General features: G+C 36.6%; 1 protein-coding gene and 1 long non-coding RNA gene across 6 annotated transcripts in view; one reads left to right on the forward strand and one right to left on the reverse strand.

Moving 5' to 3' along the window:
• Positions 1-19003, reverse strand: part of DPY19L1 (dpy-19 like C-mannosyltransferase 1) — a 102123-nt gene that overhangs the window by 14505 nt on the left and 68615 nt on the right. For 4 of the 5 annotated variants that reach the window (XM_045495290.1, XM_045495288.1, XM_045495287.1 and 1 more), the window contains exons 11-16: positions 17097-17183; positions 14876-14935; positions 14259-14339; positions 7979-8080; positions 3603-3674; positions 1591-1640 (exon numbers count right to left, since the gene is read on the reverse strand). In XM_045495290.1, the coding sequence (XP_045351246.1) occupies positions 1591-1640; positions 3603-3674; positions 7979-8080; positions 14259-14339; positions 14876-14935; positions 17097-17183 (452 nt within the window). The remainder of the gene's footprint in view (positions 1-1590; positions 1641-3602; positions 3675-7978; positions 8081-14258; positions 14340-14875; positions 14936-17096; positions 17184-19003) is intronic. The other variant, XM_045495289.1, reaches the window with a different exon arrangement.
• On the forward strand, positions 5499-7673 carry LOC123606688. Its single transcript, XR_006716448.1, has 2 exons — positions 5499-5668; positions 7426-7673. It is a non-coding gene; the product is annotated as an uncharacterized LOC123606688 (long non-coding RNA).

The following is a 19003-nucleotide window of genomic DNA, read 5'->3' on the forward strand; positions in this document are numbered from 1 at the left end:
TCCATAATCACTCTTACTCCATTTCCCTGCTTTATCTCCTCAAAGATGTTCATTTATTGGTTTCTTATTATCATCTGTCTCTCCGTACTAAAATGAACCCCTCAGGACTACAAGGTACAAACCTATCCATCCTCAATCCCACTGAGCACCGATGACACTGGAGACACAGCAGTAGATAAGATGGGGAAAAAAATCTTTGCCCTCATAGAACTTACATACAGTAAATGGAGAAACAAAATGCAAGTAAGTAAACATTTGTCAAAAAGTGAGAAGTACCGTGGAGAGAGCGAAAACAGGGCAAAAGATGCAGGGGGTGATGGGGAAGGCGTATAGCAATCAATGGGGTCACTGAGTGACATTTGAGCAAGGCCTGAAGAAGCAGAGAGTTTGAGGTTGAGCAACCCTCAGGAAGAGCACTTGAGACAAAGAGAAAGATAGTGCATAACCCTATAGTAGGAAGTAGTCCTTAATGGGCTAAGTACAAAGACACCGTGATCAGAGAAGAGAGATGTGGGGGAGAATGGCAGTGCCATAGGAGATGTTCAAGTATAAATGGTGATAAATTCGGAGAGAGGAAGATAAGGGCATATGATGATGAAGAATAACAAGCCAAGAGACAAGGAATCTACAGGGAAGTGATGGTCAGGAAAGGCTTCTTGAAGGAGGTAACATTTAAACAAGAATTAAAGGAATTGGCCACATGCAGAGCCAAGCTGTGGGGAGCAGAGGCACAATTACAGCCTTGGGGTACAAACAGTGCAAAACTGCCAGGCAGGAAGCAACGGGCCACGGTTACAGAGCAGCAAGGAGGTCCAGGGGACATGAGTGTGGTGGGAAAAGGGAAAGTGAGAATTTATTTTTCTCTCAATTGCTTCTTTTGTGTACTTCACTCACTTTCCAATAGGGTTTTAGCATTTTTCCTGTTAATTCACAGAAGTCCTTTATACATGAGTCATTTGTCCTTTGTCATATATTGTGACTATTGTACCCAATTTGTCTTTTTCTCTGAACAATGCTTACAAGTATCTCATCAAACCAAAATATTTATCTGGTCAGCCTTTTCAGTCTTTCCTTTCAGCGTACAGGTTTTATGTCATACTTAACAAGGCCTCTCTCATCCTAAGAGTCCTAAAATAATCTCTTGCTTAATATTGGGGTTTTGGGTTTTTTTCCTACATTTAAATCTCTGCTCCATCTGGAATTTATTTTGTGTAAAAAGTAAAGTATGGAATCAGTTTTCTATTTCCCTGCTCTTCTCTCAAAAGGCAGTCCAGTCCATTGGTCCTAAAACCAACAACAGAATAATTTATTTTCCCTGATAAACTGAAGCACAAAGCTGTGTCCTTCAAATACAGATTATGTGTAGGCCTAATATCAAATTGTATGGATGGAATCTGAGGTATGAATAAGTAATGTACTGAGCTCTGCATGGAGAGGGGACCATGAGAAAAGCAAGGAAGGGGAATGACAACAATCGAAAACATCCATGATCAAATGTTGAGTGTACCACACCACATGAACTATAAAATTAATACCTTGTAGATATCTATTTAATAGATAATGTAACAAAATGATTAATAGCATACTTACCTCATTTGTGTCTGTTGTTTAGTTAAGACACCCCACATGTCACTAATAATCTGCAAATAGATTTTTAACACTTAAGAAGAGTTGTTTTGGGAAAAACAAAATTGTAACTAAAGTATCTTCTAAATTTTCAAACTCTACTTAAAAATATAAGTATAGGGATAAGAGATGACTCGGGAAATAATAACTACAACAACCTAATCTTACATTTGTACAGTACTTGATCATATATCTAATACCCAACAACCCTGTTCAAATAGATTTTCTTATCTTCATTTCGTACATGAGCAATGGGCTCAGATGGATTAGATGATCTCCTGGAAGGTGGACAGCAACTAGGAAGCATTAATAGGTCGTGAAACCTGACCTTCTGGCTTCCAGTCCACATTCAGTGAACTCCACCATGCCAAGGTCACTAGCAATGCCTCTTCTTAATCATGCACATATACCCCATATACCCGGGCAACTGCCTCAGAGACTGATAAGCACAACTAACTAAACACTGAGTTTGCACAGTTAGCAGCCAGGTAAGGTCATCTAATCTGAAATCCTATCCCCAGTATGGATGCCCTCTTGGACACTGCTCACACGTTTTAATCTAGCCCTTGGAAGAACCACCCAACTGCTGCTTGAATCTACAACACTTTGTCAGTCCAGATCAATTCTGGTCCAAAGTCCAACCTCGTAGAATTGGCCATAATTCTAAGGAGCCAGAATGAGTGTAATCGTATTTCCAAGGGGTAGGCTTTAAATATTTGAAAATAATTATCTTTTGTCCAAATGAATCCTTCTTCTTTAAATCAAACATCTCAGCTTTTTTAACCTGATGTAATTGCTTTTGTCATCTCTAGCCATCCAGGTTACTGCCTTTTTAATGGATTCTGGATTGCCAACATTGGTACTTTCTGATTCCCCTACTAGGTGCACACCTACACAAAGTATGCAAAAGTGCAAAGGAAGCACAGAGCCTGGCATATAGCAGAAACTGACCACAAACTCATTAGATTTGAAAAGCTTGTGCAACTACAAAGCTGAATGCTACACTACACCCAAGAAGGAGGGAAAGGTGCAGAGTCTGATTCTTATTCCTTCCTTGCTTTTTAATGGACATGATGTGAGGCTGGTAACAACTTCTATGATCTTCTAATTCTGCATCTGTCAAAATGGGGGCAATATCTGTGTACCGTACAGAGCTGTCAAATAAGCAGGTGAAATAACACACGTGATATGGCTGGGGAGAGTACAAATATATAATGTGAGCAATAACCATAGTACAGAATATTCTACAAATATATGACATTCTGTTAACCCAGAAATCACTAACTACAAATCAGAAAACTTTTAGGATCTATCATCTGTTTTTTGATAATAGATTAATCTTTATTTATTCTCTTAAAACACTTGCAATTAAGAATTCACCAACTCTTACAAGAAAAAAGAGAATATCACACCTGCTCTTTGCTAAAGATTGGAACTTCCCTGACCTGATTTAAATCTGGGCTTAGAATTTCATTATCAAAGCCAAGTTGGAAGTCTAACAATTTTATCAATGTTGGTAATACACTGTTAGTATTCTATTTTTTCCTTTTGATCAATAATAATAAACTCAATCCAGGAGTTAGTGAGAACTGCACAAATGACTTAGAAAGGCATACATTAAATACTTTAGAAAATATTACATAAAGTTAAAAGTCAGTCAGTAGTAATTTACAAAGACAAAAATAACTGTATCTGGGTCAATATGGTCTCTCTGATCATGTCTTTCAAAATGCATGACCATCAAAACCCGAGCCATCCTTTTCCTATGTCTATTTTATGCTGGCAGATAGAATATTTTTAATGTTTATAATGTTCATCAAGGGCTGTAATTAAGAAAATACAGAAAATGTTTCAACAAATCCATATGATGTATTGTGTCATATTAACGTGTAACCTAGTTTACTTAACTACTAGGATAGAAACAACAAAGTGTTTTATTATAAAAAAAGAGCTCTTAAGTAATCAAATCAACATACCTTTCTAACGATTGCAATGAACACAACCAGAACAACCGGAAGCAACAGTGTCTTTGTATACCTCAGAGGAGTCTGCAATTCAGAGATGTTTTGTTAGAGGAAAATATTTTCAGACAAAATTTCATTTCAAAAAGTATAAGTGAGAAACATGAGCATCAGTCCAATATACCCATTGACTCCCATCGTAAAAATGAAGATGCATTTTCATAGAAACAAACATTCCTAACATGCTGAGTTGAAAACACGAACACTGGTAAGTATAAAATGTGACTAGGAAGATTACTGTTCACTTTTTGTACACAGCTTTTCCAACTACAGAGCTCAACTTAACATCTGCCTAAGGTCAGCAGGACTCTAACTTTAAACAGCATGAGCATTTCTTGTACATTTGGTGGGGGATAAAAATCGTAACCATGATCCTAGGATACACTAAGACACACACACACACACACACAGACACACACACACACAGACACACATACAGACACACACACACACACACACACACACACACACACACACACACACAGTAATGACCAATGTTTACACGAGAAATAAAAACATTTTTGCATTTTCTTAATAACAGAGAAAAAGCTACAGAAACATTTAATACCAAAGCCTTACACACTGCAATCCTATATATATTTCAATTATTTGAAGTCACACTTTTAAACAATTCTGGGCTTGAAATTTCTAAATTGCAATTGATTTGTTTACCACCAACATTTACCTTCACAAAAATAATCTATATTATTGAGTTAAATAATGTACATTTTCCCAAATATGTTTATCAAGAGAAATCTAGCTTTAATCATATTAAAAACACTGATACATTTTAATTTTACAAAGTAGTATTTTCTGATTTTCCCTCTCATTAGTCCAATTTTCTCACTTGTTATTCTGTATTAGAAAGTAATTTTGATAATTTATTAACCCAAAATGCATACTTCAGTTAGAAGTCCCATTAAAAGGAGATTTTTTATGGTTTTATTTTACTGTTTACAAGCATTTGCATAGTACTTAATATTTTAAAATGTATATATTTCTAATTTGTAAATTTTACATTATGTCTTTGTCTAGACCTATGTCTAGGCAAAAATCATATAACCAAAACTATTTTATCATTTAAAATTTAGACATTTGCTATCAACAACTAACAATAAATATAAGAAAAGGTGTGAAATATAGGTGTTTACCTTAAAAAGGCAATGTGTCAAAACTGTGTTAAAAGTATTTAACAAAGAATTCAAACAATTTTAAAAATACATTCAAAAACTTTGTTTTAAAAGTATTTTTTAGGGGCGCTTGGGTGGTTCAGTCAGTTAAGCGTCTGACTCTTCATTTTGGCTCAGGTCATGATCTCACAGTTCATGAGTTCAGACCCCAAGTCAGGCTCCCCACTGACAGCATGGAGCCTGTTTGGGTATCTCTCTCTCTCTCTTTTTCTTAAAATAAATAAATAAATATTTTTAAAAAGACATTCAAGGAAAAATACATGAGCCAAAGATTTTGAATCTAGCCAGAATTTCACTTATAAAAGCCACTGATAGAATATTCGACCACGTAAAAACTCAGGGATTACTGTTCCTATGGCCCTTTCTGAGGAATCCATTGGAGAGCAAGCTTCACACAATAGAGAAATGGCAGGAAAGCCTTCAATGCCAGAACAGACAGTGTTAAAAACACCAACCTACAGAACTATGACAAGGATGTAACAGATATAACAGATATAACTGTGACAGAGTAGCATGAGTGGTTACATGTGTAGACAATTCAGATACAATGGACCTCTTAAAACAGGGGTCAGAGGGGAGAGTACATGCGAAGTAAAATAACGTCACTGATTATAGTATTACAAAAGAAATGGGGGGGGGGAGTAGTGCCAGGCAAGAAGAAACTAAGTTCAATATAATTCTCAGTAGGAAACCAACAGAAGGGACTGGAGTGGATATATGACAGTATTAATACAAAGGAAACAAAATCATACAATTTCCTCAATACCAAAAGATCCACCAGAGTGTATGCACAAGAACAAATGCAAGGGAAACGACCACACAGAGAGAGAGGTGAGCATGTGTGTGCAATATTAGAATTACAAGTTCTTTTAATACTTCTATGAATTGTTGGATTTAGTCTAAGCATAAAAGTTATATACGCTCATTGTAAAAACTAAAAAATGCAGAGAAAATAAAGAAGACAACCAATTTAGGGAAAGCCTGGGTGGCTCAGTCAGTTAAGTGTCTGACTCTTGATCTTGGCTCAGGTCATGATCTCAGTTTATAAGTTTGAGCCCTGCGTCGATCGGGCTTTGTGCTGGCAGTGTGGAGTCTGCTTGGGATCCTCTCTCTCCCTCTCTCGTTGCCTCTCCCCCTCCCTCAAAATAAACAAGCAAACAAACAAGTAAAAAGGAAACAACCAATTTCACATTTTAATCAGTTGTCAGCATTTCCTCCCCAATGGGTTGTCTGTTCCCACCTTTCACCTATTTCTGCATAGGTGTGTGGGAGTGGGGATGTATTCTTTGTGATGGGGAAGGGTAAGAGTCCTCAGTATATTTTTTTAAATGTTTATTTATTTATTTTGAGAGCGGGTGGAGGGGCAGAGAGAAAGGTGAGAGAGAATTCCAAGCAGGTTCTGTGCTGAACGCTCCAGCACAGAGCCTGATGCAGGATCGATCTCACCAACCGTGAGATCATGACCTGAGCTGGAATCAAGAGGTAGATGCTCAACCGACTGAGCCACCCAGGCACCCCAAGTCCTCTGAAATTTTTTCTTGATTTGGACAATCTCCTATACTCACTACCTTAATCTCTAGTTTCACTTGTCATATTTATGGCAAAAATCATCCCACTTAGTCATTTGCCTTTTGGTTTTTGCAATATTTAATGTCAGATGTCTTAAGTTACATGCAGACAAATCTATTAATCATTCTCAAATGCATTATGTTAAACTGTTCCCTTTTCCCCACCGTATGGATGTATCAAACAATGGAGGCACTCTCCAAGCTGGCACAGTACTCTGTCTCTACAGCACGGTCCCTGTGAAGATACCCATGGAGATGAGGAATGGCAGGCTGGAAACAGCTTTGCTACTGTCTTCAAATTAACTGAAGCCAGGCTATGCCTCAATAAGCAATTTCTTCTATCACCTACCCGATGGTTCTTACTCTCAGGTGACAGCGGCATGTGTATCTAACTAATGTCAGAGGACTTCCACCAAGTCCTAATGCCTTCTGGTGTTTACCTTCTATTTCCTTTACCCGCTTGCTTGAAGGAGTCTTGAGCTGCTGTGAATACGTATTTTAATGTCTTGCAGATACTCTTCCTTCCTTTCTTTCAGTGGGCTCAATACATTCACTCATACAGTTTTTATTAGCCATTATATGTCAAAACTTGCCAGAACCTGGGAATGTAGACTGGTAGGTACTGGAGTAAAGAGGACATCTGCAGGACATGCCCAATTCAGAATGTCTGGTTGAAAGGACTTTGCAGTGTGGGGCACTATCATACACTGGTCTGTGTAACTCAGGACACAGAGGGAACCCAGTGGGGAGCGAGAGGAAAATGAAAGTGTCAACAAAGTACCGTTGACCAGTGTAATATATACACACACACAGCTCTGAAGGAAAATGTTTCACAGATAGTAAACTATCATAATAAATTGGGGCCGCATGGGTGGTGTTAAAAAAGACACATATATATGTGTTTGTTGAACCAAACCAGCTCACTGATTACTGCAAAATAATATTTTATAAAAAATATCATTAAAATATCAAAGTACTGTCCTCTGTATCTCATTTGGTCCTCACAATATCTTTTTGCAGCACACTACTAGAAACTAGTAAGCTATGAGAGAGAACAAAATGAGAGTCGTGTGTTCAACAACATCGAATACTACTGCAGACTTCCATCTCCCAAGCCACCACACTACTGTCTGATTTCCTTTTAAACGTCTGAATCCGGTTTTAGAAAGAAAAATGCTGTTGGAATGAACAAACTCAAACTCGACGATATTTCAAAGCAATGAGATTATTCCAACAAACAACCACTGAATGAATGGAAATGTAAGAGCTCGGGAGCGTCACTGAATTAATGTTGTCCCTGAAAAGAGGCATCTTGAAATGCCTCTGTGTTTACTCATTCAAAAAACTATTGCTAGTCTGAATGCATGCTTCCAAATTATCAAAGTGAGAAAAGACCATACATTTCAGGGTGCTGTACTAATGTAAGTAGGAACATCTTCCTGTAAACCATCACTTTCCTTTTCCTCCCAAGTGAGGTAACAGCACAGAGGAGAGTCTGAGATAAGAGGAGCGCCCTTTATGAAAAATGAGTGGACCAGAACCTGGGGAAGGAAAACTAGAAATCACATCTTACCTCCTTTTCCATAAAGTCAAACTCTGCTGCACAGGTATACAATAAAGTATCAAAATCCTTGTAACTGAAGAATTTTGATGTTAATAAGTTGCCAATATGAGCCTAGGAAGGAATAAAGTGAGGTACCATTAGATTACGCCATATGGTGGAATAGTGCATTTTCATCTTAATAGCATTGAAAAATAGCTTTCACTACATTGGCGAGCTCGCTGTCCCCATGCCAGGCTTGCTTCTGCTAAAGAGCTGCAACTTCGTGGTTCTCCCTTCTTTTGCTGACAAATGGTAACTCCAACAACACCCTGCCTTCCACGCTCCATCATCAACATACCAGACCTTTCATCCTTAGGTTTTCCCTGCTCAGTGTGCTGAGCCTGATGAAATACACTACCCATCTCCTTTTCTGGAACCTTCTAGGGAGGGTGGGCTTGGTAACACATACAGACATCTGTCAATCATAAGGAACAAAGTGCAATGGCGTGAAAGAAAAGGAGGAAACATTCATTCTGATTTTTGAAAAGGGGATTGAAAAGACTCTTTGAAAGGGGTGCCTGGGTGGCTTGGTTGGTTAGACTGTTGATTTCAGCTCCGGTCATGATCTCACAGTTTGTAAGTTAAAGCCCCGTGTGGGGCTCTGTGCTGATGGCTTGGAGCCTGCTTGAGATTCTGTCTCTCTCTTTGCTCTCTTTCTCTCTCTCTCTCTCAAAATAAATAAATAAACTTTAAAAAAATGGCCAGGCCTTGGAATAAAATCCACCTTCTGAATGACGATCAATTTACCTGTGTAATTCTTTACATGTTACCAAGTGCTCTTACTTACCTCCTCTCATCTGCTTCCCACAAAAAGTCATGTGAGGAAAGTGGGATTATTTGCATTTAACAAATGAGAAAACGTTGGCTAAATTTTCAATTCATTATTGTCTAAAAGAGTAAGGACCAAAGAAAAGGGGGAAGTTATGTAAAACAAACAATAGCTAAAATCCTAAATGATACCTACATGAAGTGGGAAGATTGGAGGAGAGGGGAACTAAATAAGGGGTGGTGGGAATGTGTTGAAAAATTCCAAAATACTCTATTTTGTTGGGGAGGAAATGTATGCTGAGAAGTTTAAGAAATCAACAGGGGGGCGCCTGGGTGGCTCAGTCGGTTAAGCGGCCGACTTTGGCTCGGGTCATGATCTCACGGTCCGTGAGTTCAAGCCCCACGTCGGGCTCTGTGCTGACAGCTCAGAGCCTGGAGCCTGTTTCAGATTCTGTGTCTCCCTCTCTCTGATCCTCCCCTGTTCATGCTCTGTCTCTCCCTGTTTCAAAAATAAATAAAAAAATAAAAATAAAAAAAAAACAAAAAAAAAGAAATCAACAGGAAGAACATACAGTGCCTTAAACAGCCTAAGAAACCTGTCTATCCAATGAAAAGGAGAAAAATCTAAAAAGCATGTAAAATAGTTGGAAACTGAAATACAATGGAAGAAATGTCCCAATATAATGGTAAGTGCCATATATTTAAAGAACTTAAATTCACAAATTAAAGGATAGATGCTCAAATTAGGTTTTAGGAAGAAAATTCAAATATATATAGTCTACAAAAGACATGTTTAACACAAAAGTACATAGAAAGGTTGAAAATAAAAGAGGAGAACAAGATGTATTAGATAAACTGGACCAAAGAAATCTAGGTTAGCAATAGTAACATCTCACAAAACTGAATTCAAGCAAAAAATACATGAAAAGAGACAGAATGACCTTATATGCTGGTAAAATGAACAGCAAAGCAAGGTCATATGTATCATGAACGTATGTGCAGTTAACAGTATAGATTCAAAGTGTATCAAGAGCTGAAAAGAATGTAGAAATAGGTAAGAAGAAATAGGTAAGAATAGGTAAGTTGATAAAGAAATAGGTAAGCTGACAGTGTTCATTGGAAATGTTAAATATTTCTCACTAAAACAGAAATATTTCTCACTAAAATACATATTTCTCACTAAAATAGAAGGTTAACAAATGTTAACATAACACCTGAATAATAATATGCTCACGGAGAATACAAACTTCACAAGAGAGATTACATGTTACCCTTGAACATGGTAAAAATTTTTTTAAATGTTCACATACCATACCACAATATATTTTAAAGAACTGATATAATACAAATTATTTTTTTCTAATCGTAAATGCAATAAAACTGGAAAACAGCTAACTAGAAATGGCTTTAAAAATCCTTTTGGCTAGAAGCTAACATAAATAGCATAAAACTTAATAACCTTCAGGCTAAAAAGAACATCTCTAAATAGTTAATTTGTAAGACACACAAAAAGTACTACTTACAGGGAAATGTATAGCTTTAAATGCATTTATCAGAAAGAGAGGTTGAAAACAAAAGAGCCAAGCACTTTCCCTCGAGCATTAGAAAAAGCTACAGAACAGCACAAAGAAATAAGAAATGAGGATGACAGAATTTGTTGACAAAGAGAAATTCAACAAAACCAGAGGACTCAAAAAAGGTGGTACTTTGAAAATATTAATACAGTAAATAGAAAACAGGAAAAATAGCACACCCCAAAAACCCCTCAAAAAACAGCTCTTTATAGGAGACTAATAAAATATTGACTCTGAATCCAAATAAGAATGAATAAAAGAATGTAAAACCATTTCACATACATGCAAAAATATTAATTAGAATTTTCACTAATTGAATCCTGTAATAAATTTTTAATTTTTTAAAATTTTTATTTATTATTTTTGAGAGAGAGAGAGGGGGAGAGAGAAACAGAGCACGAGTGGGAAAGGGGCAGAGAGAGAGACACACACACTGAATCTGAAGCAGGCTCCAGGCTCTGAGCTGTCAGCACAGAGCCTGATGCGGGGCTCAAACTCACAGTGAGGTCATGACCTGAGCTGAAGTTGGATGCTTAACCGACTGAGCCACTCAGGTGCCCCACGCTATAATAATTTTTCTAAAAAATACAATCCTGGGGCGCCTGGGTGGCTCGGTCAGTTAAGCGTCTGACTTCAGCTCAGGTTATGATCACATGGTTCATGGGTTCAAGCCCGGCGTCAGGCTCTGTGCAGAGAGCTCAGAGACTGGGGCCTGCTTCAGATTCTGTGTCTCTCTCTTTGCCCCTCTCTCCACTCACATTCTGTTGTCTCTCTGTCTCTCAAAAATTAAATAAACATAAAAAAACTTTTTTTTAAATACAATCCATTTGATGACACATATGAAATGGGTAAGATTCCTCTAAAGACATAAACCACCAATAACTTCCTCAAAAAAGTGGATTTGTAGTAGAAAATTCTCTCATGAAGAAAAGTCCAGGCCCTGCAGGCTTCACTGTCAAATTCTACCATACACTGTAGGCAAAGAAATAATATCAATTCTACATAAATTCTCTTTGAAATAGAGAAGCTATCATTACCTTGAAACCAAAGCCAGACAAAAAAAACATTGTAAGAAAATAAAACCATAGACTAATCTCTCTCATAAATATAGACAAAAATCCTTAAAAATATTAACAGCCAAATCCAAATCCAATATACAGAAAGAATACTACATTGTGAGCAAGTGAGGTTATCCGAGAAACACAAGACTGAATGAACAATTAAGAATTGATGGAAATGAGTACTTCCTATGGCAGAGAAGTTGACAAATCCTTTTCCCCAATAACAACTATAAAACTGGACAAAACTGCCAAAAACAACCATATCAGGTTCTAGAAACTGACCACAAGGCAAGCAAACCGAGAAGCACTCATTCATACAAGAGCTGATGAACTCTGAGTGGACGTAGAAGGCGTCTGCGGCATTCTTGCCTGGGCTGGCCCATCTGCCATCAGATCAGCACCACGCTTGGTGGGACCAATAGTCCCCGAGGCTGGGGCTGAGCATGAAAGGCAGAACCTTTGCTACTGGAGGGTCCTGTCTTGTTTGGGGGCAGACAGCAAAATGCCTATGCCCAGAGACACTATTAATAAAAGTATGGAATGGCAGGAAATGAAAGGTGAAAGCTCACAGCTTTGCCAGCCTAGTATTTCATTACTTGTGCAGTGAACAGCGGACTGGAAGACTACCTAGAAATTTTAAAAAGATTCTGGAAATGAGAAAACCAGCAAGGAGGTAAAGAAGTTCTCACATCCCCGGTGGACTAGAAAGCTGCACACACGGGCAGGGATCCTCGAGCCCAAGCTCTCCACAAACCTATGACCAACAGGGAAGTGGTATGCAGATTCACAGAAGATCCAATAAGTCATGGAAGATAGGAAAAGATGGGGCAGACCTGATGTTCAGATGAGAGTTAACATAGTAGGCCTGACTGCTATCCTTTGAAAACCCTGCTTGCAAAGCTGGCACTTGGCTGGCATCAGAGAACTTAGATTTCAGATGGCTCCTTCCACCCTAAGTGAGAATGAACAGTGGCTCACTGTGCCCAAATTGTACAAACCCAGGCCTATCCTTAGCACCTACTTTCCTTCTGGGAGTCTGGAACTTTGAATTGTGTCAGGCCGAGGGTGCCTATGTTACCAGCTCCCAGTGAAAACTGTGTCACTGAGTACTGAGCTTCCCTGGTAGACAAGCTCAAGCTTCTACCAAGAAGAGTGTGACAGAAGCAGGATGTACGGAGAAATTGGCTCACTTGGCTCCTAAAGAACAGGCGAGTGTCTAATTATCTTAATAGAAAGGGGTGAATGAAAGTGCTTCTTGAGAGCTATGGGACCTTGCCATTCTCTTCCTCTGACCAATGTCAAAATTCAGAATTTATGAGCTGATGTCCTTGATCGGTGTTACAGATTCCTAGAAATATTAAAGTTGCAATTAAATTACTTCTGATTTGGAAATAACTGTGGTTTGGTCCTGCTACAACATCAGGCTGTGACAGCAATGACGACATCACTTTAACCTGAATCAATACCTTAACTGGTTTGTCTTCTCCCAGGGAGGAAACAGATTCCGTTCACCCAGGACTTGGGCTCTTTCCTTTCCTGCTCATTCTCTGCATCCTCACTGACTCGATCACCTTTTAGCTCTCCTCTTCACAGGTGACTTCAGGCAGGAGCCTTCCCCTCTCCTCCTCTATGTTTCTGCAGCTTTCTGTACTTGTTTTTTTAACACAGGCTTCCTCACATTGTATTACAGTTGCTAGAAATCGTTTCCACCTCACACTAGACCGTGTCTTACTCAGTTTTGTGTCTCTAGGATGCATTCTACTGCCAGGCACAAAGCAGGCACGTATTGAATGAATTAACAGGTAATTTTAGACTCCAGTTTTATACTTTAAAAAGTCTTTCCACAGCTTGCAGATCACCCACTGAACAACCCAATTGTTCAATCTTTTTTAAGCAAAAAATTCCCTTGTTCTAATGAAAACCTATATAATTATCCAATGTGTAAGAAATTAAAGCTAAACTGCACTGGGTGGAGCGGGGGGACTTCCAGGATGATTGGGAAGTAGGTGGAGCCCACGGAAGACTCCTTGGAAGGCTCAGGACTTCACAAGACCCAGTGTCAAAACTACAGCTTTAATCTATTATGGATAGAGGAAAGACAGCCTGTTAAAATAAATTACAGAAAAAAATACATGGTTTACTTTTGCTGGTTGCTGTGTTGCTTCTTTTTTAATTAATGTGTTTACTAAAACACCAAAATAAAATAGGCAAAGCAAAATTATGCAAGGAGGAATCCTTAAAGTTATAAAGCAGATTTCCATCCTACCCAGATACCAAAACAGAACAGACAAGAAAAACCCTTCTCTTCTCAATAAGGCTCACTTGGATTAAATTACCTATAATTTAGGTATAAATTATAAATTACCTATAATGTAGGTATAAATTAGGTATAAATTATAAATAAACCTTTCACAAGCACTGACTGGGAAACCTGGGATGGGAGGAATGCGGCTATAATACAGTCTATAGATTCAGAGGCGCTGAAGGTGGCATACTGATGTGTTACCAAGGGGAATTATGAAGAAACCAGAGAAAAATGACTATATGGACCTTAACATTTGAGCTTGGGACTCTAGAGCTTTCTTGCTTTAAAATTTTAAAATCTTTATGATACAGAAGGATAAAATAACAGAATTGTGTCAAGAAATTAATATTGGAGAATAGAGACTATACACAGAGTCACATTTACTTTCTATTATAGTAAATAGATAAAAAAAAAATAAGTAAATAGACTTCACATTAGAATCTGGCTTAAATAGTGGTACTTTAATAACTCAGGTAATTCATTCTTAGCCTGTCTGTCTGATTCTTTTAAAGTCTTTCAAGTTTAAGCAACAATGCACTTACATCGTCTGCAATGCCAAAGATTTTAGATGTCAAATACTTGAGTGCGACAGTTCCAAATAACCAAAAACATCCTTGGATAACCTACAAAAGAAAAACATAATAAAGCAAAAATAAATTGATGCTTCTGATAGCCATTCCTTGCATATAATGGAGGAAGAAAAATATAAATGCTTTAATCAACTGTGAAATAACTAGCTCCATACCCAAGAAAAAAAATGCTAAACAATGCAGCTTAAAGAATGCTACTCCAAAATCACCAAAAATAAAAATATATACATACAATATTATCAACATTATAATAATTATAGGAGATTTATATGGAATTACAGTTAAATTCCCTTTGTACTAACAGTTTCTACACACGCACTGCTCCCCAGAAACAAACATGGGTGATAAAATAAGTAAAACTAGAATTCTTCACTTATCCAATATTAATTTTAACTTGCCACATGAAAACGGCAATTTGGACCATTAAAATTGAGCCCTAATTATGTCATAAAGCTGTTAGATATCTTGCATTACATAAAAATAGATAATTTCCTTAAAAGTAAAACATAAAATCAAAGATTCATTTTAGAGAAGGAAAAACTTACACATTCAAATAGATTGATTCTTACCCATAAACTAAGTTCAGATACATTCATTTTCAGGAAATGTGGTTTCATTTCCAGTATACCCTTCATGGAGAAAATAACATAGCATGCAGTTAATACTTATATACATAAATTCAAGCACCAAAAACTACTTATAATAAGACTCTCTAGAATCTAAAACTCAGCACATTGTCAATGTTCCATATAGCATTACCACAAGTTCAATGACTTTAAGCAACAGTCCTATTTTATCCAAAGTAGATTAGGTTAGTTAGTGATTTTGTAAAATTGAAAACAAATTACCATACATTTCTACAACTGATTTTACATCTCTGATTTACCTAAGAATCAATATAATATATAATAGAGTATAATAACATATATAAAGTATACAATAATTTCAGAATTTTAGACAGTATCTTATAGTCATAAAATTTTACTTAAGTTAAATATTATCAACTCTTAGAATAAACTACAAATGAGTTTTTAGTGGACCAACCAAATAGTTTTCCTCTATCAAATCTTCGCTCTCTCCTGGACATAAATAGACTCCCAAAGTATATTACCTATAGGGGGCTAAATGCACTTGCAACTTGGCAAAAGTACGGCTACAGATCAAAACATAAATAAATACATGAACCCAAATTAAATCTTTTCAGAAGTTTCTGAATATCTGAGAACACAACAGGTGATAGGATTCAGGTTTCAAAGTGATAACTACAAATAAAAATAGGCAAATGAGTATTTATAGTTGAATATGCATAAATACGCTATATTCTGTAACTGTGGGCATCATTTATTTTTATACACACCCAAATAGGAAATATACATAAATACACTTAATCCATACCTAAGACACACCTCAGTGTCAAGCAGCTAAAAGGAAACCTGACACACTGTGGGTCCTGGACTGAACTGAAGTTTCCTGTAAAATGTACTTAGGTTAGATTTTATTGGTACCTGAATACAAGTACCAAGAGTCACATGCTTTAATATAAGTGATAAGGACTTGCCTGTGCACACATGTAAAATATAGAACTGAGTACACTGTTAACATTTCCTGATTAGAAACAGAGTTCACTGACTGTAAGAACTATCATTAATCTCAAACTACAGCAACTCACTTAATGATTTTTTTTGTCATTGTTGAAAACGCAGCATCACCATATGCTAATTACTTATACCTGCAACTAAGTATACTCGAGCCACACAACCTGAAAAAGGGTAGCGTGGTCCAGAGTGGGAAGAGGCATATTTCTGGGGGAAAAGGATCTTAAGTATTATTTGTGAAATGGGGCAAAGAAATAGGAAGTTCCCAATTTGTTCATGAGTTCTAGAAATCAAGAAAGCCAAAATAATCTGAGTAACTTAAACAATTATTCAAAGAGAATATATTTCCATTAAGAGAGTACAATACACTTTTGTCTTCAGGAAAGCAGCCTAATGCTAAAGCACATGCACTTTTAAACACAGGAATAATATTTTTCCTCTTAGGTACACTAAACATTATAATGGTGAGATCCATGAATAAAAAAGGCATACCCATCTCTGGAAGTCCTTAAATTTAGGAGGATTTATATTTAGAAGGTCATCCTGCCAAAAGTGGCAGAAGGAGTTAGACGACCTTTCACCATTTGTTCTAATTCTAGCAGACAGTCTCCCAATAATCTAAACCTGCTCTCAGTAGTGATTTAGCAAAATACAACTGAATCATCACCTAACTGAAACTATCTAAATATTTCACACAAATAGAACAGGAAAAAAAAAAAAAAAAAAAAAAAAAAAAAAAAAAAAAAAAACTAAGAGAACCCAGGGCCCCACACCTCTGATCACAGCAAAACCAGGAGAGACTACTGCGAAGTGCCACAGGGAGGCAAGGGGGGTCAGCGAGTGGAGTAGGAATAGGATAAAAACTGCAAAGAGGGGAGGAAACAAGAACAAGAAGAAAGCGTGAAACCTTTCTCAAGTGAAACCTGGGACCAAAACTTAGGTGACAGAAAAGACAAGGAAAGAGAAAGGGCAAAGTAGAGGTATGAGGCAAGGGGCTATGTTTTCCAGTATTAACTCTTTTGTTTCTTTCCTGTTTGAAAAGTGAGTACTGGAATACTCTATCACATATAGATGAATTCATTAAAACACCTCAGGTGATTCTTATAGAAAATAACTCATGAATCCCAAGCCAGTGGTTAAAAAAACTGGTCAGTCATTAGTTTCAAAAACAGCCATATACTTAAGAGTCACTTACCCAAATAATTACCAAAGAGGAAGCATAATAAGAAGTTAATAACATTGAGTTTCCAAACATCAAAACAAAACAAAGTGCAAGAGAAATCTGGAAAAATCCAAGAAAAATATAATTAATGCACATAAAAAACACTGATTTTTATTCTTAAAATTGCACATGCCCATGATGAAATTCAAACCATTCACAAGAGAACAGACAATGAAAGCAGCTCATGTTCTATCCCACACTTCAAAACCCAAAAGATCGCCACCATCAACAGTTTCCTGTGCATCCTTCCACATAGTCACATGTACAAATTCCAGTTTGTATTTTTTAAAAACCACAAATGGAAACTTGGCCCATAAGCTATGCTACTGCTTGCTTTACTCTGACTTTGTTTCCGAGAGCTATCCATGAATCTAAACCAATCTAATTCATTCCATTGAATAACTGAAAAAAGTACACCACTCTAAAGTGGTTCCATAATTTACCAAACAGTCCTATGACTACTGCTGCTGAACAGGTAAGTACCTTCCAGTTTTATTTTGCTGCTACTTTGCTTTTCCTGTTACAAACACCGCTATGATAAGCATCCTTAGGTGTATATCTTATATACATGTCCAACACTCGTGAGATAAATTATTTCATTTTTATTGCCATAAAAAATATTGTACCAATTTACCCTCCATCAATGGGATATGAGAACTCCTGCTGATATACACTCTGCCAATTCTTTTAAATGTTTGACAATCTTTTTTTTTTTTAAGTTTTTAAGTTATTCAGAGAGAATGATCTTTTTTTTGTTTGTTTATTTATTCAGAGACAGAGACAGAGAGTGTGCATGCAAGCTGGGGAAAGGCAGAGAAGGAGACAGAGAATCCCAAGCAGTCTCCGTGCTGTCAGTGCAGAGCCCAACTCGGGGCTCAAATTCACGAACCAGGAGATCATGACCTGAGCTGAAATCAAGAGTCAGACGGTCAACCGATGGAGCCACCCAGAGGCCCCTGTTTGACAAGCTAATATAAGAAAAATGTTGCCTCATTATTTCACTTTTCCATTCTTTTAATACTGGATAGATGCACCATCTTTTCTTCTATTTGTTGTTTTTGTTACTGTGTGTCTGAATTGCTTATTCCTACTGCCCATTTTTCTACTGGGTTTCAGTTATTTTCTTTAAGAGCTCTCTTTATATATTATGAAAAAAATCTCTCCTTATCAAACAAATATACTGTAAATATTTTTCCCAGTTCATTTTTATCTTTGTGGCATTTCTGTATTAGGATTGTTTTCCAAATTTTTATGATCATCAAATTTATCATTCATTTCCTTTAGGTCTTCCATTATCAGAAAAGCTTTAAAAATAAAATAACCCATGTTTTCTTCTAGAAGTTTTCTTTTTGAGCCATATATATGAATTTCTATCTGAATTTTAGAATCAGCTTAAGTTTCAAAACTGACATTTTTATTAGAACTGTTTTATTCAATAATATATATCACATATTTATAGCTATAATCTGTCAACTGTTGAATCTTTGGATCCAAAAATACCACATTGCTTCCATTTCTCTAAGTGTTCCTATACTTATTCATTAGCAGAGTATAAAATTTTCTTCATATAGATCCAGCATATTAAGTTTACTTCAAAGTATATTATTTCTGTTGCTATTCTATCAGGAATATTTTTTCATCATGTTTTCTGACTGCATAAAAAAATTATGGTATATATACAGAAATGAATATAATCTTTTATTATTTCTAGTAGTAGTTTATTAACTTTGGTTTTTTTAGGTATTCAAAATCATATCACCTGCAAATAATATTTGTCTTCCCTTTATTTTTCAAAGTCTTATTTTTTAATCAATTGTATTGTTTGATATTCTTTCAACAAAATTAAGTAATAAAAGTGACAATAGGCATTATCTGTCAAG

This window comes from Leopardus geoffroyi, chromosome A2 (genome assembly GCF_018350155.1).
Source record: "Leopardus geoffroyi isolate Oge1 chromosome A2, O.geoffroyi_Oge1_pat1.0, whole genome shotgun sequence".
Taxonomy (NCBI): Eukaryota; Metazoa; Chordata; class Mammalia; order Carnivora; family Felidae; genus Leopardus; species Leopardus geoffroyi.